Genomic DNA, 21,510 nt, shown 5'->3' with positions numbered 1-21,510 from the left:
ACCTACAGAATTTAGAGAGAACCAAATAAAGGCAAATGGAAACTAACTGCGACTTTGGGGGTAAGGGTCCATGAGATTTCCTTAAAAAATTCAGTATTTCTTTACTTTCCAAATTTTCACACCCAAAAGGCAAGCTTTTAGATTAGCACCAAGGTGGTTTGCCTTTAAAAATGCAAATCACATTATACCCATTTTACCTCAATTTAAGAAACAGCAAATCGCATTAAGATTTAAAGACCGCCTATCTATTCTCAGTTGATCCTTATGGAGGTCCTGGGTGGATTCTAGAACTAAATCTCTACACAGTCCGTAAAGATGGGTCTCATCCTTACATAATTTAAACGCCTCCAGCCAAAATTACTGCCTGGGAAGAGCCCATAAAAATCAAAGAAGGCATGGGTTTCCTGACAGGTCTACGTACTTGGAGGAGAGACCCGCAGCGCACAGCGCCTCGGTGGCGTGAGGCAAGGCCCCATCAATAAATAACACGCCGGACCCGGGAAGGTGGGTTTTTATTTTGTTTGGCGGAACGCGGATAACCTAATTCTTCGAAGTCCTTGAGCAAGCCTAGAAGCGGTCACAGAATTTAACGTGACATTCCGAAGGACGCTTAAAGGCGTCTTCTGGTGCCTCCAGACATAGCAGGGGAAGCCACTGGGTAAGTCTAAAAAGAGTCACTGGAAGATCCAAACCAGGACTGGATTTTTCTTTTTGGGCTTGGCCGTGAGAAGGATCGCCAGGCAGGACACAAACCCCATAACCTGTCACCTCCCTCCTCGTTCTCACATAAGACCTGGTCTCTTGCCACCCGGGGCCAGCTCCCTCCGCCCCCTCAGGCGTCCTCATCACAAGCCCCCGTCACTTGTGCTTCACCCTCTCCAGACCCCACTGCCTCCCACTCCGATGGCTGGGGGAGGGGGGACCCGCGGGGGTGGGGGAGGCTTCCTCTATCAACAGCTTCCCTCTTCTTCACATGTTTTCAACCCTTTCTTTTCTCCCAGTTACTTTCCTTCAGTAAAAATAACCGTTCTCAAGCCTCTTATAATCTCTGTGCCCACTCCGCCTGGGAACTTGCTCCTGCTCCCCGTGTGGACTTGGTTACTTAAATTTCCTGCTCCTCAGTTTCCTCATCTGTAAAATGGAAATAAGAGTAGTACCTGCCTCAGAGGAGGGTTGAACGAATTAAATTAAATGACCCATCTAAGGCGCACTTAAAACAGTGCCTGTCCACGGCAAGCGGTCCATATGTGGGATCATGTCATTCAAAGAAGCCAGAGAGGCCCCCAGCCTTGGCCCACACTACCCAAGCCCCTCAATCTGCTCACCTCCCCTCACCTCTGCATAAACTGACTCCCAAACCCATTCCTCTGGCTGACCTGTGGGGGCTTCCCACTCGTCACACACAATTCCAGTGCACTGTCCTTCCCCCATGTCAACCTGTCCCTCCTCCTGGGTTCCCTCCAGCCACCAAGAATGGCTCTGGCATCCCTCCCACTCCCTACCTCCAGCACACCCAACTGCTCACCACGTCCTGTGGATGTGACTTTTTCATCCCATTGTCTCTAAGTCACCCTTAGCACCAATGCAGTTCCCTTCCAGCCTCCTTTGACATCCCTGCCTGTTTTTCTAGAGGCTCTCCTGACTTCCATAACCCACCCTGGTGTTAGCAATAAACGTGACCCCAAACCCAAACTCGTCATGTTCTTTATTCTCTGTAAGCCTTTGCTTCCTGTTCCCCCTGCCTAGAATTCCCTTCTCTCTTTCTCCTCTGGCTGACTTCTACTGGCCCTTCCAGACATAGATTGGAGGGCCACTCCTCCAGGAAGCCTCCCCTCTGGCCCTAGCCTGGGTTGGTAGCCCTCTCCTATAACCCATAACCCTGGCATTCCCCATGTCAGCCCTCATCTCTGGGGCTCGGGATGGTTTGTTCTTCCACCTTCCCCAGGCACTGGACAGACGTCTCTCGGGACCGAGGCTGTTTCTTTCATATCTGCTCCGTAGCACCAGACGAGGAGGCTAGTTCAAATACAACACTCAACAAATCTTTGCCAGACTAACTGAAGAATACAAAACTGATAGGAATTAGTGTCCCCTTATTTCTCAGATTACTAGAAAACAATGGTCTATAATAAAAGCATCAGAACAGGTGATCTTCACATGCTTCTTTTTGGAAGAGAAAACACAAACTTATCTTCTAGATCAGCATTTCCATTCCTCCAAAGGAAAATATTGGCTCCCTAGGCACTTTGACACCCATAAGAAGCTTAATGAGAAATTTTATAATTTATTTTCTTACTCATTAAAAACAACCAGCAAGGGCGCCTGGGTGGCTCAGTGGGTTAAGCCTCTGCTTTCCCCTCAGGTCATGATCTCAGAGTCCTGGGATCGAGCCCCACATCGGGTTCTCTGCTCAGCAGGGAGCCTGCCCCCCCTCTCCCGGCTCTCTGCCTGCCTCTCTGCCCACTTGTGATCTGTCTAATAAATAACTAAAATCTTTAAAAAAAAAAAAAACAAAAAACCAGCAACAGCTGTTGCATCCAAAAGAAGCATATTCGGACTATCTCTGCAAAGAACACAAGACCCTGCTGACAGAGGTTGTCTTGGGGAAAGAGGACTGGGCACTGAGGGTCAGGGAGGCGGACTTGATTTCTTTGCATTCCCTTCTGCACTGTTTGTTTAACCTGTGTGAAAACAGGGTATTTGGGTTTGAATCCAAGCTCGGTCACCCCGGTGACCCTGAGCTAGCAATTACTTTCTAAACATCAGTCTCCCCATCTGCAAAATGGGGATAGCAACAAACAGTATCTGTAATCTGTGAAGACCCATTTCTGTTTTTGTTTTGCATAACAAGTGCTATTTAAGTACCTGGTAAACAAAATTTAAAGTCCCTTTTGACTCCATAGCCCCTAACTGACTATTATGGATGTCTTTTCTTTTCTTTTTTTTTTTTGAATCTTTATTTGGTTTTAGTATTTTTAGAGCAGTTTGCTTTCATAGATGTATCTATCTTCTGTGTGTTTCAGCTTATTGGTTTTAAAAATGCCTTTTCCGCTTCTATCTCCTATTTGTTTAATGAGGCGCACAAAGTGCTAGCACAAAGAAGATGCTTCTAGAAAAGTCCATGCCCTAAAAAGGATGGTGGACTCTCCAAAACACTTCTCTATGCAGGCCAGACAGCACATATCATTTCTCAACCTGAGTTAGCCCCTGAGAGATGCTGGCATCCCAACACCACAATTAAGCAAACTTGATGAGTGCCCGTTACTGGGATGTGAGAGAGATCCAGGCTAAGCCAGTGATTCCCAAAGAGTAGGTGCACACCACCTCTGTGTGCAAGGTGATTTTAGGGAGCACCACACACTTTGTTCAATGGTTCAATGGTAATGGTTAGAAATGGTAATGTTAGAAAAACATACGACTAGCATAACACCCATGCTTTTGCGGATGATATTGCTAAAGACAAAGCTCATTTTAAAAAGCCAGTCTATTTGACTTAAAATACCAGTTAAGTGATAACATGAGTGGCACACAGAGGGAGGGAAATGCTTTGCTGGATACAGTCCTGGGGATCCAAAGTGCCCTGTCCAGCCAGAGTCCAGCGGTTTAACTAGGGGGACAAAAACACATGCACAGACCATGAAACTGGACTTTGGCTCCCTGTGGGCACGGAAAGCAGCGCACGTGAAATGCTACACCCACTAGAGGAAAGGAGACGTGGGGTTGTTGGGATCCGGGTGTCTTCCTCAGAGAAGTGGGGTTTGCTCTGCTTCTTCAAGGATACGGGCAAGTTTAGCAAGGGGAGATGGGAGGAGGCTTCTCTGCAGGCAGGTATCTGCAGGGGGTCCATCTGGAAAGGACTTCAATATCCAGCAGAGCTCAGATTTTCTCCCACCCTGAAGGTGACGTGGCAGTCAGGAGTTGCCGTGGTATAGCGGACTCTTCTGATGGGGTGGGGGGAAGCGCAGGGAGAGGATCTGGGAGGCAGAAGGCGGAGGCCATTGAACCGGAAGCAGGCAAGCTGGGGTGGTTTCGAGAAGGAGGGTGAAGGTTTGGTGTCATGGATGGGGACACGAGGGGGATAGAAGAACACGGCAAATGAAATGCGGACACTCAAGCGTCCTGCTGGAGGCTGCTGACTTCTCCCCCAAAGTGGGGGGCGGAGGAGAAGGGCGTTAAGGCAGGGACCTGTCCTGTCCGGGAAAACCTGACTCTGTTGTGAGACACCCCTCCCCCGCCCCCGGGAGAATATCCGTGAGACCAGGCAAAGGATGGGTTTGCAGCACGGAAGGGAAGTCTGAATGGAGAAGAGGTTTTCCACACAGGGACTGGGGAGGATAGCCGGGATGGCTCTCAGAGAATGAATCTATTTAAGGGGAAACCAGAAAATGAATGAGGAGCACTGAAGATGAGAGGGGATAGCCTAGAGTGAGCTGTGGCAAGTAAGTGCAAGAGAGGGCATCTGGAGGAAGGGGGAGAGGGCCAGAGACCCAGGGCCCTCCCCTAAGTTCCACAGTGCCCCAGGCCACCTCCAACCCCCACCCCCAAGCCCTCCCCGCCTCCCTAAGCCCCCACCCCACCTGTCTCCCATCTTCCTCCTGACCAGAAGCCTCCCCCGTGAAGAACCTGTCAAGTTTCAGGTAAGCTGAAAACCAGACCCCTAAACCTGTCCATTAGGCACCACAGGACCCTCCAAGCAGCAGGCAGCCTCCAGAATTCACCTTGACCTTGGCCGGGCAGGCACCTGGTGGGAACCCAGAGGCAAGGGCGGGGTGGGCCAGGCCCTGGGAGGACGGAGACCAGACCTCTCCCTATGCAGCTTCAGGAGATTCGTGGGCAGAGATCCATCCACAGCAAACACAAATGCAATTATGGGCTCACCAGAGGCGGAAGGCAATCATGGAATATAAAACAGCAATCACCACTCTCCTTCCCGACTCATGAGCTATTCACAAGGTTTCTATAAACCTCCGGAACTGCATTATAAACTGGCTTCCAAGAAGTAAAAATACAGAAGGCAATTAGCTCCCCCGCCTCTCTGCTGTTCCAGTGAGGGTCTCTAAACTGATCCATACCTGCGGTAGGAAGGTCCAAGCGTTGGAGAGATAAACCCAGAACGGGGCCACGATGCTTCCCAAACGGCTCACCATGCTGCCGCTTCCCACGGCCAGTGACCTGCGAACAGGAGGAGCATTAGGACAGCAGCCGGAAGTGCAGATGGGTGCCGGGAGGGCGGACCTCCTGCAGCGCACCCCCACCCCAACCTGCCCTGCCACACTTCCAGCAGAGAACAAATATAATAAAACTTCAGCTTGGCCGAATATACTGGAAAATAATTTTACACTAAAGTTTTGAGAATCACTTGGGATTTAGATCCACATTCTGTGAAACAGTGGTATATACAGGCACACAGCAGATAACTCAAGACACTTCAAGACAAAAAAAAAAAAAAAGATAACCCATTCTTTCTTTGCTATGCAGATGAGGCCTTTATGTTTTTTCATTCTGTCTAACATTGAGAATAACATTGGTCTTCTAGAGCAGGAATTTGGTTGGGGTAGGGAATGGACAGGAATGGGGGAGAAAGGATCCATATCTGTGGAACATTCTATTTTAATTGATTAAAGTCAAGCAGTATCTTAATGTGCTTCTCTTTAAAAGCTATTTAAGGTAGCCTTATAGAATGTCTAGTAAGAAGGAAAGAATGTGCTTTTAATGTGAGTAAGTATCTCTAATTAAGCCAAGAAGAAACGCCCCACACAGGAGAAACTAAATCGGCCAAACAGCTTGATCTTGGACCTTGAGCCTCCAGATATGTGAGAAAATAGATTTCTGCTGTTTCAGGCACCCAACCTCTGGGGTTTTGTTAGAGAAGCCCTGAAAGTTAAGACAACGGACATCAGAACATCAAGAGACACATCCTGAGAAAATTAGCCTTGAATCATACGGAGAGTCAGTATAAGTCAATTGTATTTGAGATTTAAAATGGTTTTAGAATAATAGAGTGTGATTTCACAACAATTTCTTTAGCATCCTTGCTAATGAGGTATAGACAAAGCCTGAGATTCAAAATTTGCATCATCTTCTGACTTTCCCATGTCTCAGAGCTCCAGTAATTGCTAAAGAAAGCATTTCTACTCAAAGGTCATATATAATGAAACGACATGTAAGCAAAGGACGACAAAAAAAACAAAAGAAAAATAATTCTTACCTTACCATGGTCGGATACAGCTCTGCTGTATAAAGGTAAATGAGGCCAAACGAGGCCCCTATGGCAAATTTTCCAGCCATAGTCACCACCACAGTATAAACAAAGTAATCCTGAGAAAACATATATTAGCAAAATAGACCATCAGAAGTAACATTTTTAAAAGAAAAATGTGAAATCTTAAAAATTATTATTATTTATTATTATTTCTAATTATCCAATACTGTTTGGAACAATGAAAACTTTCATTTCTCTGTTTGAATTTATTTTGTAATCTCTACTCATGGTCTGTGAAAGCTTTTCATCTTCCCGAAATTTAGAGAAAAGTTTAATTGCGCCTCCCCTCGGCCTTGGAGTTGTCAAATGAACAAAAGAGAAAAGCCCTTTGCAAAGACTGCTCGAGAGTGAGACACGCCCAGATGGAACCCCTTCCGTAGTCATTGACCCACTCCTGGAATTGAGCAGAGCAGAATGAATCAAAGAGCCATAAAAACAAATTGTGCCCTTTGCAACGGTAATCCTCTAGCTTATAAATTATCTTCGGAAAATAATCTGAGACGGATAACTGAATTATTAAAACAGATTCTTCTTTTTTTCTTTTCATCGATGCATTTCTCAACAGCGCCTCCAACTCAGTTTCTGCTGTCCCTCCACTTCCAGCTGTGGCTTGCAAAGCCCTCCCCTATTCCATCTTTGCTCTCCTCTCCTGTCTGCCAGTTAGACTTGGAGACCCGGGGGACCCTGGAGTTCGTGTGTTGAGGATGGCAGTGAATCGGTCAACCTCAATCCCTGAATGACTCCGTGAAGCCAAAGCACCCCCCCCACCCCCAGCACCACCACCCAGGTACACCCACATCAGCCTTTCTATGAGCAAGAATAAGTATCTATTCTGCGAAGTCCCTGGAACTTGATGGAACTCGCCTCTAATAAAGCAACGAATGTCACCTTGTCATCCTGATCCCTGTGTGTTTGCTGGATGACTCTGTTGACAGTATCTGTCAGTAAACACTGTAGACAGTGTTTACTGAATGAATTAACGTAACCTGGAAAACACTGACGGGTGCTGACATTGCCATTTGGGGAGAAACTTCATCAGAAGGAAGAAATTTGTGGTTAAGTGTTAGTGCCTGTTTCTAGAAATCCCCATCGGCTATTCTCCTATTTTTCCCATTATAGCAGGCGTATAACCATTATAGGACTCAGAGGTTCTGAGGTTCCCCTAAATCTTCACCAGTCAGCTCAAAGGCAGCTGCCATCAATTCAACTACTGTACCTGTAAACTACTTGAAAAGACAAAACCAAAAAAAGGTGTGAATGAAGTTCCCTAAATTGGCAGCAACTGCCCTGGTCCTGAGTAGTTTGACTGCATTCGTGTTAGTTGTGCATCAATCAGTGGGAAACTTCAGTTGTATAAAACAGTTGATTCACCATCCTTCAGAATTAAGTGAAGTATTACTATAAAAAGTCACTGGAAGGGACGCCTGGGTGGATCAGTGGGTTAAGCCGCTGCCTTCGACTCAGGTCATGATCCCAACGTCCTGGGATCGAGTCCCACATCGGGCTCCTTGCTTGGCGGGGAGCCTGCTTCTCCCTCTGCCTCTGCCTGCCACTCTGCCTGTGCTCTCTCTCTCTCTCTCTCTCTCTCTCTGACAAATAAATAAATAAAATCTTTAAAAAAAAAAAAGTCACTGGTTAACTTGGAGAAAATTTCAAACAATATGCAAAACTTAAAATGCCTTGCTCTAAATGGTGAGATACTATTATAATCCTAGAGAAAATTATAGAAAGTATTTTTTTTAAAGATTTTATTTATTCATTTGAGAGAGAGACAGAGAGAGCACAAGCAGGGAGAGAGGCAGAGGGAGAAGGAGAAGCAGACTTCCTACTGAGCAGGGAGCCCAAATTGGGGTTTGAGCCCAGGACCCTGGGATCATGACCTGACCAGAAGGCAGATGCTTAACCGACTGAGCCACCCAGGTGCCCCTATAGAAGGTATTTTAAAGTGCTGTTAGAGTAACCATATTTTCCAAATCAAGAATGAAAACGCAAGTTCTGATAACATTTTGCAGGGGGAAGAGGAGGAGCACTTCTGGATGCAAGAGTTATTCTGGGGGGGTGGGTAGTGCCTGGGCATCTCAGTCTTCCCAGCGTCCTGGGATCGAGCCCCGCATCGGGCTCCCTCCTCGGCGGGAAGCCTGCTTCTCCCTTTCCTTCTCCCCCTGCTTGTGTTCCCTCTCTTGTTCTGTGTCTCTCTCGCAAATAAATAAATAAATAAATAAATAAATAAATAAATAAAATCTTTTAAAAAAGAGAGTTCTTCTAGGGGATGCTGTTTGCCCAACCATAGAAATGGGAAAGTGGTTTCAGTAGTTTCTGGGAGTGTTTCTCAGTAGGAAACTGCATTTTTAAGAACGAGCTCCTTGAGGGATTTAGGCACACTTGAAAGTGGAAACCACTAGACGCCTGCAATGAAAAACAAGACTGTTTAAATTGAAACAGTCCTGAATATAAAACTCATTATATCCTTCAGATGTCTCTATTGGCTTCCTCCCTCCTTCTGGTTTCTAATTAGCTTCTACCTTCTCTGAGAAGCACACCATCCTCAATCACCCTGGATAAAATAAACACATGTGTCACACACACACATACACACACACACTCCACCCCTCATCCCCTTTTGGTTTTCTTCACACTTATAGAAACTTGATTCACTGTGTGTCTTCAGCCCCTAGAATGACATAATAGGTGCTGGATATACATTTGTTCAATGAATGAATGTTTACGACAACAATCATCACTGGAAGACGTGATCAACTTCCTTCATTCAGGACCACTGTGTTTACAAAAAACAACACTGGTCATCCCTGGGAACTGGGATTATGGGCTTTTTTTTTTTGGAAACATTTTTTTCCTTTTTTTTTTTTTTTACCATGAACATGTATTACTTACATCACAGAGAAAGAATGGGTTTTTAAAAAAAATTTTTTTTAATATTATGTATCTTCTCTGTCCATATGTCTGAATGGATCTTCGTCCTTACTGCCATGGTACAACTAACTGTGCCTTCAATAAAACATAAAAATAACTCACCTTGGGGATCAGCATAATCACACCACAGAACAGTGCTCCGGAGATCAGAGAGAAGACCAGAACGTTTCTTCTCCCTATCCTGTCCATCCCCCAGCTTATGAAGATGTAGGCAGGAATTTCCACTGCACCTGTCATCGAGTGAAAGGGCTCTCTATAAGCCGTGGCAACAACCACACAAGGGGACCTCACCTTCTAACCCACCACCCAAAAGGAATGATCAGCTGTCTTCCCATTACCAGGGGCTCCTAAGGGCTCCCAATGCCCGTCCCTCAAGCCCGACCCCTTTTAAACTCCCTGGCATGAAGAGGATGTGTCCTCGGAAGTGCACTAACACACCCACAGTCCTCCTGGCACTTATCACCTGTCCTGGGGATCTCACCCCCCACTAGGTTGTAAGTTCCCCAGTACACAACATGGGGCCCAGAGGCCAGGCATATTGGACGACTACATGAGTAAATTCATAGACGACATTGATAATTTCTGATCTTTGGTTTCTCACGCTTGGCAGAACGAGGGAAAATTCTAGATCAGTAACTTCCAAGTTAGGAACTGAAGCAGGGAATTCACTGTCGGCTAGGTACACAAACCAAAGATAACACACGAAGGATTTTTAAATCTGAAAGTAAACATCTAAACATCTAACATGAATCCCCGATGGCCTCTTTTTACTGCCCCACCATGAAAGTGAGGGCTGGATCTCTGAGTCCATAACTGACTGGAAAGCCCTTCTCTTGAAAAACCAAAGTTTGAACCTGAGATCCAGAGCCCAAAAGCTCTATGCCTACCAGCCAGAACGAAACAGGGCACAAGCAGAACCTTTTGGCCAAACTGAGCAACCCCAACGATCTCCTTCAGGAAAACTGCCATCATCCACCAGGCCAGATCTTCCATGTAATTCAGTCCTGGGGTTCTCCCCTCCCTCTGCAGCTTGCCTAATCTCAGGATGGGCCCCGCCCGCGCTGCTCCAGCGTGACGGGCCCTTGTCCATGCAACTGCAGAACATTGCAAGCACATGGAGGGGCAGGTCAGCCTCTCTGTCTCCCACAGCTTCTGAACGCACCTCCGGGGGTGCGGGGAGGGGGGATAGATACCTACACTCCGGGTGAACATTCTCAGTAGCACATCAGAAATTTACACGGCCGCCACTGCTCAAAAAAAAAAAAAAAAAAAAAAAAAGTGGCTCAGGCATAGACAAAAAAGAACATTCCAAGCTGGCTTTGAGGTCCCCTTTCATCGACATGGAACATAGTCAGCTCTGAAGGAAATGCTCCCTTGCACAGACCTCCAGTGGCAAAGTCCATGCTTTTAGTCTAGATCAGGGTATACATCTCTTACTCTACTCTTCTTTTTAAAATTATTTTTAAGAGTTTATCAAGCACTTTTCAAGGTCAAATAAGATAATGACCCACAAAAAAGCCACATGGGAGTAAGACCGGCTTCATGTCCCCTCTTTACAACCAGGAGTAAATGCTTTGAGCCAAATGAGTAAGGGACAGCTCAGGGATCGGAAGTAAGGTCTTCAGGAGCCAAGACTCCTTTCCTGCAGCCTCCCTCCCCCCACTGCCTCCCTCTGTGCCTCAGGCCAGGGTGCCCGGCCACCAACCAACTTCCTGGGGTCTAGCAAAGCAGGGCTGCAACTGTGAAATGGCTGAAGGGACATTTAAAGTGTCCTACACGGGTTTTTCTTGAGTTGTCGCCTCAAGATACTGACACCACCTCTAGTTTTTGGTGTGACCGCGTCTGGGATAGACACGGTACAAGCAATGAGGCCCAAGCCTCCTGGGATTTGGACAATCGGCCATTACTTTCTTCAGTCTATAATATAGACTCTCCCCATTCATCCAGACCCCGTTCTGCTCCTATCCCCACATGACCCCACGGGTATGTCTTGAAGCTGGACTGAAATCCCCACCAGCCCCGACCCATCTCCAGAGATAGAAACTCGTTCCAAAATGTCACAGCACAGAAATGCTGCCTGGAAGCACCTGCCGGCAAGAGAACTTCCGGGAAGGGTAAAAACATGAAAAATCCAAGACAGTAGAGAATAGAAAACCATGTATATTTATCTTAGAAACATTTTTATATTTATGAGATGTCCCAGTTTCTTGGGAATTTATATCTCCATTAAAACAAAGAAACTGTATCAGAGAGAACTAAGATTCCAACTTCCCTAAGCTTCCCCATGTCACACATAACCCCCCACACCCCCCGCCCCGCCAGTCCTCCTGCCACTTGCTACTCTGCTCGAGGAATTCTGCATCATTTCTCAAGCTGACATACAGAATGGGTTTTGAAGCCAACGCAGACTCTGTCTGCAAGCTTGTTGGTTTCCCCAAAAAGAGAATAATGGATTTTTATTTTTTCTTAAAATGACTCCCCTGGTGATTCCTGCTGAGCTATAATAAACAAAAACAGATGTGTCATCGGAGCCCCTTAATGAGAAGGGACGCTGTCTTTGTGTAAAAATGTAAGAGCGAGATTTTTCTGAGGATAATTGCAAATGCAGGCAGCCTTCGTGAAAATGACCAGGAGTTAAGACTAGATGGACACATATCGACTTCTAAAGTTTCTCTTATGTCTGGTGTGAATTTGGTTGACCCTCGGAGTCGTGCCTCAAGACGTCATGATATCTGGGGCCATTTTAACCTGCTACTGAAATAAAGAAGCATGAAAATGAAATTATAGTTGCGTGTATTTAAGTGACCTTATGGACTACAATTTCTAAATTAAGGACTTTTGAAGGTAGAAAGATACCAGAAGAGCTCCAAGATGTATTAAATTTAAAAAGGAAAGCCACTTGCAAAGAACAGTAATTAGTGAATGATCTCTTCATCTGCACAAATGTATGAAAATGCATAGAAAGAGGTCTAAAAGGGTACAAGCCAGATATTACAGACATCACCTCTCAAAGAGAGTTCTGAGATGGGGATGGGCTTATGGGAAGGAAGCAAGCAAGGAGTAGAGGCAGAAGAGGAAGGGGGGACTCAATTCTTTTGAGTGCTGGCATTGTTCTAAAAGAGAAATATAGGGGTGCCTGGGTGGCTCAGTGGGTTAAAGCCTCTGCCTTCAGCTCGGGTCATGGTCCCAGGGTCCTGAGATCGAGCCCCGCATCGGGTTCTCTGCTCAGCGGGGAGCGGCCTTCCTCCTCTCTCTCTGCCTGCCTCTCCACCTACTTATGATCTCTCTCTGTCAAATAAATAAATAAAATCTTTAAAAGAGAAATATATACCTGTACTCCAGCATAATAACACTAAACAAGACCATAATAATAGAGTTGGCAATATTGTTCCTGGTAGAGAAAAGACAATAAAAACATACTAAAAACATGGTAGAAACATCACTTCATTGCCGCACTTAAATATAATTTAACTACTTACCCATGAGGAAGAGGTTTAAATATTCATTGCCTCCTAAATTAACAGAATTCAAGGAGAAGAAGTAGAATCCCAAACACCCAGTGAACCAAATCAGCCAAACAATAAGTGTCCTTGTTCCAACATTCCAGTCAGAAAACAGATCTAGCAGGTTGTGCTTCTTAACTTCAGAGGGTTCATTACCAACAGGACCATTTAGATCCAGTGACAAAAGTTCTGACAGTTTACAGGAGCTCACCCTATTCCACTTGGCCATCGTATCAACTACTCTCTGTGCTTCTTCATGTCTTCCCTGTGAGAGAAGCCAAAAAGGTGTCTCTGGGAGTATCCAACAGCACAGGACAAAGGGGACAGTCACTGTGGAGAGGATTATCTGATAGATCCACCAGGTCCTGACAAAGTAGGCTGTCAAAGCCACCACCATTGTTCCAATGGCAAAAAAGGAATGCATCTGGATGCATGCCCACGTCCGAGACTTCATGCCAATAAATTCCATCACATAGACAAACACCACCACGAGATAGCCACTTCCAGACTGAAAAACAAAGCAGGGAGGGTGGTCCAGATTTAAGGTCACATTTATTAACTGCTAAGGGGTCTGATCTCTCTGCATATCACACATAGGCAAGAAGGAAAATGACAAAAATTGTTTTCTGAGACCCTTATGACATTTGTAAAATGGTGGTTAAGCCAATCCATCCGTCTTTAAATGGTTCTTTCCACCCATCCCCCACCCTCGCCACCCCAAAAGGCCAAACTCGAGAGGCTACGTATGATACAGATGACAGGATATGTATGATATACATTAGACTCTGCCTTGGGTTTCATGTAAGGATTCCTCTGTAGCGTGCGTTTATTTCTCAGTTAATGTAACTGTAAACGTGCATACCAATTACTCTACATACAAGAGGTCCTTATTATTAAACCCTAAACTGTTAAATGGGGGCAAAAAATCTGACAACTAATGTGAAGAAAAAGATTTGGTTGAAACTTTAACAAGCAACAAAAGAGAAAATAAACTGGGCTTCATGAAAATTAGAAACTCCGGTGCGTCAAAGGAGGCTACCAACAGAGTGAAAAGACAACTTATGGTATGACATATTTATGAATCATGTATCTGGTAAGAAATTAATAACCAGCATATATAGAAGACTCCTAAAACTCAACAACAAAACAAGCAATCCAATTCAAAATGAGCAAAGAAATTTGGATTTTTCCAAAAAGATATATGAATGGCCGATAAGCACATGAAAAGATGTTCAACATCACTAACCATTAGGGAAATGTAAATCAAAACCACATTGAGATACCACCTCATAACCATTAGGATGGCTATTAATAAAAAAATAAAAAATAAAAAAACACCCAGAAAATAACAAGTGTTGAACAAGGATATGGAGAAACTGGAACTCTTGTGCACTATTGGTGGGAATATAAAATACACCTCTTATGGGAAACTGCATGGGGATTCCCCCCAAAAAACTAAAAATAGAATTACCATATGACCCAGCAGTCCCACTTTGGATATATACCCAAAATAATTGAAAGCTAGGTCTCAAAGAAATATTTGTATACCCATGTTTGTAACAGCATTATTCACAAAGGCTAAAATGTGGAAGCAACACAAATATCCATGGACAGACGGACGGACAAGCAAAATGTGGTCTATCTAGATAATGGACTATTATTAAGCCTTAAAACCGAAGGAAATTCTGACACATGTTACAACAGGCTTGAACTTTAAGGACATTATACTAAGTGAAATAAGCCAATCACACAAAAATAAATTACGGTATGATTCCACTCGTATGAGGTACACAGTGTAGCTGAAATCATAGAGATAGAATGCAGAATGTGGTTGCTCAGGGCCGAAGGGACGAGGAAATGAGAGTTAGTGTTTAATGGGCATAGGGTTCCAGTTTTGCAAGATGAAAAGTGTTCTGGAGATGGATAGTGATTACGGCTGCACAACAATATTAATGTGCTTAGTATCACTGAAATGTATACTTAAAAGTGGCTAAGATGGTAAATTTTATGTTATGTGTATTTCACCACAATTTAAAAAATTGGGGAAAATAACTTTATTTTGAAAACAAGCCTATCTTTAACAAAATTTAGACTATAATGGCAATAGGTGATCATTCTTGGAATAAACAAAGAATGAATCAAATGATGGATTTTTTTGTGTGGGGGGGTGGATGATGAGGGGATTAGAATTTTTCCTTCCAGAGTATTTCACATTTGACTTCTATAACACAAATTAGAAAGTTAATTTTTACAAAATTATTTAAGAGCCAAAGGCCTCTCTTAATCCTTTGATATTCAAATCATAATCTTTTGAAAGCTCATCATGTCATTATCCTTGTGGATGTTAATTTCTTCAAAAGTTAACTGGTCTAGCTCTGCCACATCCCAACAGGCCAAAGGATTTTGGTAGGATGATTTGGCTTTCCCCATTGCTCTCAAAGACATTTTGTAATCAAACATCTTTTGTAAGACCTGCAATTTCTCCTTGCATCAGAGAGTCAGAAAGAGGGTAACCTACAAGTGATTTCCTGGCCCAGAGAGGCTGACACTAGCAGTAAGCAGGGATGTGCGTGGTGGGGCCTCTCCTGCATGAATGCTTGGTTTAATATTTTTGTGACAACAGCTTCCATTTCTTCAAACAACCTTGTAATTGCAAGACTCAGATAGCGAACCCTGATCATAAGGACTCCCACACCCAAGAATCTAGTTGTTTGGTAACTGCTGCTGTTACAGTACACAAAGATGGTGATTACTGTTAAATACTATAAATTTCCCCCAGTAAGTTAAGAGGTAGCATCAGTGCCCAGCAGGGGTTTTTTTCCGTATTAATTCTGAGTCCACTCCCACTTCTTATTGGTTACTTCTGTCACTGGGTTCAGACAATCCATACAACTATGTAATCCCAAAACACTCTTTGGATCCACTCACACCTGTCACCTCCACTGATAACACTCTGCTTTTCCCATCTCCCCTGACACTACACCCTCCCCGCCCCCCCCCCCCCCCCCGCCCCCAACAGAGCAGGCAGAGTAGCCACTTGGCCCCACCTCAACCCATTCAGGACATTCCCATTGCCTCTAGGAAATGACGCAAACTCTTGATCACCCTCCGAGGCCCTGGCTAATCATCCCCGACACCTTCAGCCTCATCAAGATATTTTATCTCCTCTCTATTCTCCAGACATCTGGACCTTCAATTCCTTCTCATCTTAGGGCCTTCTTACTTGCTGCCTCTGCCTGGAACAGTCTCTTACCCATCTCTCAGAACTAAAAAGCCCGTGACTCTCCAGACTCTCCACCTTCCCAGCTTAAGACCCCCCTCCCCACTGTCACGTCTCCATTGTCAACACTGTATCTTATAAGATGGCCCAGGAGTGCCTTGCCTTCCCACTACACTATAGGGTTATTGAAAGAGTCTGGTCCAGTTTACTTAGTATGACACTCTGCGGGCAGATTCTAATAAATGTGTTGACTAAATAAGTCTGTCTGCATCTTCCCTACTCAGAATTCAACCCCAACTACATTTCTCATGAAAATCAAAGACAGAAATTTAAGGCCACATTTACAAATGCATTCGATGAGTGGCTGTCTCATTTTCTTGGTTCCGGAAATAAACACATGGTATTTGCAAGACTGAAGCAGCTATTTTCAGAATGCATCCTCTTAAGCCTTCCAAAAGAGGACCTTCACAATCTCTCCATACCTGTGCTTCCACTGAACCATCATTCCCACCAAAGTTCTCATCAAATCTCACTCTGCAAGCCCAGAGCCATCTCCTCTCATTCTGTCCTTAATGGACACAGACTGCTGGTTGTTAACTTTTGTGTTAAAAACACTTTACATTCCTAAATTGATATAAGTACTTCTTTTAAAGGGGCTATGCCTCCAATTCTCCTAAATTTTTTTCTTTTTATGCATCATCCCCATCCTTGGGCATGCACATGGCTTCCTGGGAACCCTGTCCAGCCATCAGGGAGGACTCCAAAACTGAATGCACCCGCCTGCTTTGTGAGGGCCAGGACCTCTCCTGAGATCGCAGTCCTTGGCCTCTCCCCGGAATCTTGGTTCATACGTCCTGGTGAGAGGGGATGCTTGCCCGTCCCTGAGTTTAGCAAGGTCACAAGCTCCTCCCACAGTAGAAACTTCACTCCACTATCCTTGACCGGTGACCTCCCACAGGACTCACTGCTTCTGTTGTTTGGCCATTTGGACCCTGTCTGGATGCCTCACCAAGTGTGGGGATGCTTTGTCACTGACTGGTCCACTTCCGGTAACGGTCCCCACCGGAAGGACGGCATATGCTGTGTCAGGTGCCCTACCGTGCATTTAACTTTAATCTCACTGACTCCTAAAAACAACCCAGTGAAGCAGGTAGTGTTTTCTACTGTTTACAGCTTAGAAACTAAGGCCCAAAGAGTGTTTGCCCAAGGCCACACAGTGAAAAAGCCAAAATATGTGTTTGCCCAAGGCCACACAGTGAAAAAGCCAAAATTTGACAAAGTTGGTGTGCAAACTCATGCCCGTTTCCCTACATTTCCCTGTTCCTCGTAACAGAAGAGCCTGAGGCCTTCCAGTGTTCATTCCTACCACACAGTATACAAAAGACTTTCTTAACAGCACACCTTAAGCGTCTGTTTGGCTCCTGCAAATGGGGCCTGACTCGACCAACAGAATTGCTCAGAAATGAAATAATGCCTCAGTGATTGTGGAATGTGGATCATACGCCAGGCATGCCGTCAAACAAGAAGTCTCTGCCTAGTAAGCAACCATTTTTCATGTTAATGAGCTCCGCTGTAAACACAGGGCACTACTATTGCACAGAAAAAAGGTCCCACTGGAGTGAACAAAGACCAGTCCTTGCTCTCTCTCTCTCACCACATTCTAAATGACCCAAACTGAGACAGGCTCGAGATGAAAACACAGCAGAAAAATTCATGAGATGTTTTTTGTTTGTTTGTTTGTTTGTTTGTTTGTTTTAAAAAGCACACACACAACTCACCATAGCAAGAAGAAAGCGTGTGATCATGAAACTGTAAAAATCAGATGAGAACGCCACGGCGATGCCAAAGAAAAATATTCCAGTGCTTGTGATCCACAAGACAAACCGCCTTCCTATCCTGAAAAATAAGAATCACACAGCGGGAAAACCAAGGTATGGTTAGTAACAGTTCAAGCATCCTCTCCAATTCACGAAAGATGAGTACTACCTATGTATTTAATAGCTTATGTATTGGGGCGCCTGGGGTGCTCAGTTGTTAAGCGTCTGCCTTCGGCTCAGGTCATGAACCCAGGGTCTTGGGATGAGCCCATAGGGCTCCCTGCTCAGTGGAAAGCCTGCTTCTCCCTCTCCCACTCCCCCTGCTTGTGTTCCCTCTCTTGCTGTCTCTCTCTCTGTCAAATAAATAAATACAATCTTTAAAACAAAACAAAACAAAAACAGAGGTCTTGCTACATGCTGCTCCTAGAACAAGGTGCTTAGTTGCCGCATATTTTCCTAACGGGGAGGGGGCATTTCTTTGTCTAAAAAGCAAACAAACAAATTGCATGCCTGACAGGTTTTTAAAAATTGAGATATATTTCGCAGACCATGAAATTCAACCTTTTTTTTTAAAGGCTACACTACAGTGGCTTGTAGTATATCTACAAAGTTGCACCACGCTCATGACGAATTAAGTCCAGGACATTTTCATCACTGCAAAGATACTGTGCACCCAGGAGCCATCATTCTGCCTTTTCTGCTCCCTCCAGTTCCTGGCAACCGCAGTTTCGTCCCTAGAGATTTGCCTGTTCTGGAGATTTTATACGAACAGAGCACAGAACATATGACCTCCTGTGTCTGGCTTCTATCACTTAGCATTGCGTCTTCAAGTCTTGTCTTGGAGCCTCTATGGCTGTGGCATGTATGCTGTCTGTACCTGGGTGCTGGAAATGTACAGCAGCACTTCCTTCCTTTTTGGATCTAAATAACACTCTGTCGTTTGGCTAGTCTACATTTGTTTGCGTAGTCATCGCTTGATGGACATTTGGATTGTTTCTGTGTTTTGGCTCTTGAAAATAATGCTGCCATGAACACCTTGTAAGCGAAATTTTGTGTGAATTTATGTTTTCAGTTCTCTTGGGTGTATATCTAGCAGTGGAATGGCTGGTCACATGGTAACTCGATGTTTAACCATTTGGATGAACTGCCAAACTGTTTTCCCAAGTGGCTGCCCCATTTTTATAATCTCACTCACAGCATATGAGGGGACCAATTTCTCTACATCCGTGGAAACCCTTGTCTGTTATTGTCTGTTTTTTTGAGGATGGTCATCCTAGTGAGTGTGCAGGGGTATCGCAGTGGGGTTTTGATTTACATTTCCCTAATGATTAATAATGGTGAGCATTTTTGTATGTGCTTATTGGCCATTGGTATACATTCCTTAAAGAAATATCTATCCGAATCCTTTTCCCATTTTTGAATTGGGTTCTTTGTCTTTTCATTGTTGACTTGTAAGAGTTCTTTATACATTCAGGATACTGGACCCTTACTAGATAGGTGGTTCTCAAAGATTTTCTCCCTGTGAATTATCCCTGAGAGATCATTTCAAGGCAAAAGAACATAGCTTTGAGATTCCAACCAACACATCTGCCTGGTAAAGCAGAGGATATGGAAGCAAATTTTAAAAAACCATCCTCTGCACACCATCAGCCTTCTATGCTCCCACACATACTAGCAGGGATGGTTGGCCCTACATACCACATTCTCCAAATTCATCTGAGCCCTGAATGCCATTTCATATGTTTTACCCAACCCCCATCAACCCCATCTACCACCCACAATGTCTCTACCACCCATCTCCTGCACAGAACAGAGACCATCAGAGAAAGCCCCACGACTTTCCGCTCTGTCCACTTGCCAACACAACCTGAGTCTGCACTCAGCTCTCTCTTCCTCCCTCCGCTCTAGAGACACACACCCTTTCCTCTCCAAACACCAGTCTGCCATCTTTGTATTGGATCATGGCTCTTCCCACCTCCCCTGAGAACTTTCTCTAACAAATACTTCGTTTACCTCTCTCTTTCTCTCTCCTCTGACTCCTTCCTTTCAGTTTAAGTCTTTTCCAGCCAATGACAAGAACCTTCTCTGGACCGCGTCCCTCTTTCAGCCACATTACATCCTGCCTTTCTTCCACTGATGGCTTCTCCCTAAGAAATCCCTACTTCCTCAACTCCTACGTTTCCTAAGCCACTGACCGCCAGGTGACCACTGGCTTTTCTGAGATCGCTCTCCAGTCCCCACAGACCTCCAGGCTGCCTCCCTCAGTCTTCACATGCTTCTCTCTAGTGTCTAGTGACCGTGCTTGCTCTTGAAGGCCCACTCCCTGTGTCAGTTTGCAGAACTCCCCTTTCCACATTTGCCGTGAGGGCCCACGTGCCTCAATGCTGGCATTTCCTCAAGTCCTCTCCTGCACGCTCCCTGCCCTTGCTTGTCATCCACTGGCCTGGCTCGGATTCCTAAAGACACAAGATTAACTTCCCCCTTGCCTTCTGCTCCTACTAGTTCTTCTCCATTTGCATGCCCTGCACAGCTGCCACCTTTTATTATTGCTGCTGGTGATGTTTTGATTCTCCCTTTTTTTCTTAATCTAGGGATAGGACATGCTCATTGGAAAACATACTCAAACATGTTTCCTTTTTTTCTAAAGTGGCTCTTTCCCTCATGTTTCCTGAATTGGTTGGTATTCTCCCCAAATCCTCTCCCTCCTGCATAGTGGTCACCAAATTATGTCTGTTTAAAAATGCCTCTTTTGGTCACTGGGGTGGCTCAGTCGATTTAAGCATCTGTCTTCGGCTTGGGTCAAGATACTGGGGTCCTGAGCTCGAGTCCCACGTCGGGCTCCTTACTCAGCGGGGAGACTGCTTCTCCCTCTGCCTGCTGCTCCCCCTGCTTGTGCTTTCTCTCTCTTTCAAATAAATAAGTAAAATCTTTAAAAAAAAAAATGCCTCCTCAATATGTGTCCATCTTACCCTCTCTGCCTCCCCTGCCTTCATTTGGGTCTTCACCGTTTCCTACCTCTTTCATTCCAAAGGCCTCCCAACTAGCCCTCCTAATGTCGAACAAGCGTACTCCCCAACCACACTTCCCAGAAATAATAACAAACCTGGGTGTAGTTTGACTTTACTACCTTTAACCATCCTATGCTTCTGCCAAATGGGCCTCCCCACAATTCCCTGAATGTGCTAGGCTATCTTGTGACATAAAATTGTTCCCTCCCCCTTAGAAAGCATTCCCAATGAGCATCTAAAACCCGGGTCAAATGTGCAGGCTTTTCTGACCATCCTCTGGGGTCTTGCAGCAGAAATGAAGAGACAATGCACTGTAGTAATCAGGTGTCCAGGCCTGGGTTCAAATCCCAGCTCCACTGCTTACCCTCCAAATAAGCTTTCTGTACCTCCTTTTCCACCCCGGTACTTAAAATAGGGCCAATAGTGCCTACCTCCCAGACTTCTTTAAATAATTAAATGAGATAATACACAAGACATTTAAAATAGCACCTAGTGCATAGTAAATGGTGCATAAATGTGAGTTGTTATTTTAAAAGCATTTGTCACATTTCATTGAAATTATCTACTTAAAAGTCTTTCTCCTCCACTGTTAGCTCTAGAAGGATGGAATCAGATCTTATTTCCTTGCCTTTTTATTACATCATACATACAAAAGAATGCCTACAAAAACATATATACAATTTGGAGAATAATAAAGACTCAAACATCTATGATTTCACAACCCAAAGTAAGAAAGGGACCATTGCCACCCTCCCAATAGCTTCTCACA

The 21,510-nt window shown here is 44.8% G+C and overlaps 1 protein-coding gene across 1 annotated transcript in view; it reads right to left on the bottom strand.

Annotated features, from left to right (window-relative positions):
* SLC22A16 (solute carrier family 22 member 16) overlaps positions 1 to 21,510 on the bottom strand; it is a 41,806-nt gene that overhangs the window by 930 nt on the left and 19,366 nt on the right. Inside the window, exons 3-7 of the mRNA XM_080806932.1 lie at positions 17,695 to 17,812; positions 12,673 to 13,204; positions 9,296 to 9,423; positions 6,209 to 6,318; positions 5,073 to 5,172 (exon numbers count right to left, since the gene is read on the bottom strand). Coding sequence (XP_080663058.1) covers positions 5,073 to 5,172; positions 6,209 to 6,318; positions 9,296 to 9,423; positions 12,673 to 13,204; positions 17,695 to 17,812 — 988 coding nt within the window. The remainder of the gene's footprint in view (positions 1 to 5,072; positions 5,173 to 6,208; positions 6,319 to 9,295; positions 9,424 to 12,672; positions 13,205 to 17,694; positions 17,813 to 21,510) is intronic.

This window comes from Martes martes (genome assembly GCF_963455335.1).
Source record: "Martes martes genome assembly, chromosome: 6".
In the NCBI taxonomy this organism is placed as follows: domain Eukaryota; kingdom Metazoa; phylum Chordata; class Mammalia; order Carnivora; family Mustelidae; genus Martes; species Martes martes.
The sequence above is the reverse complement of the archived record's forward strand: the minus strand, read 5'-3'. Positions and strand labels throughout refer to the sequence as shown.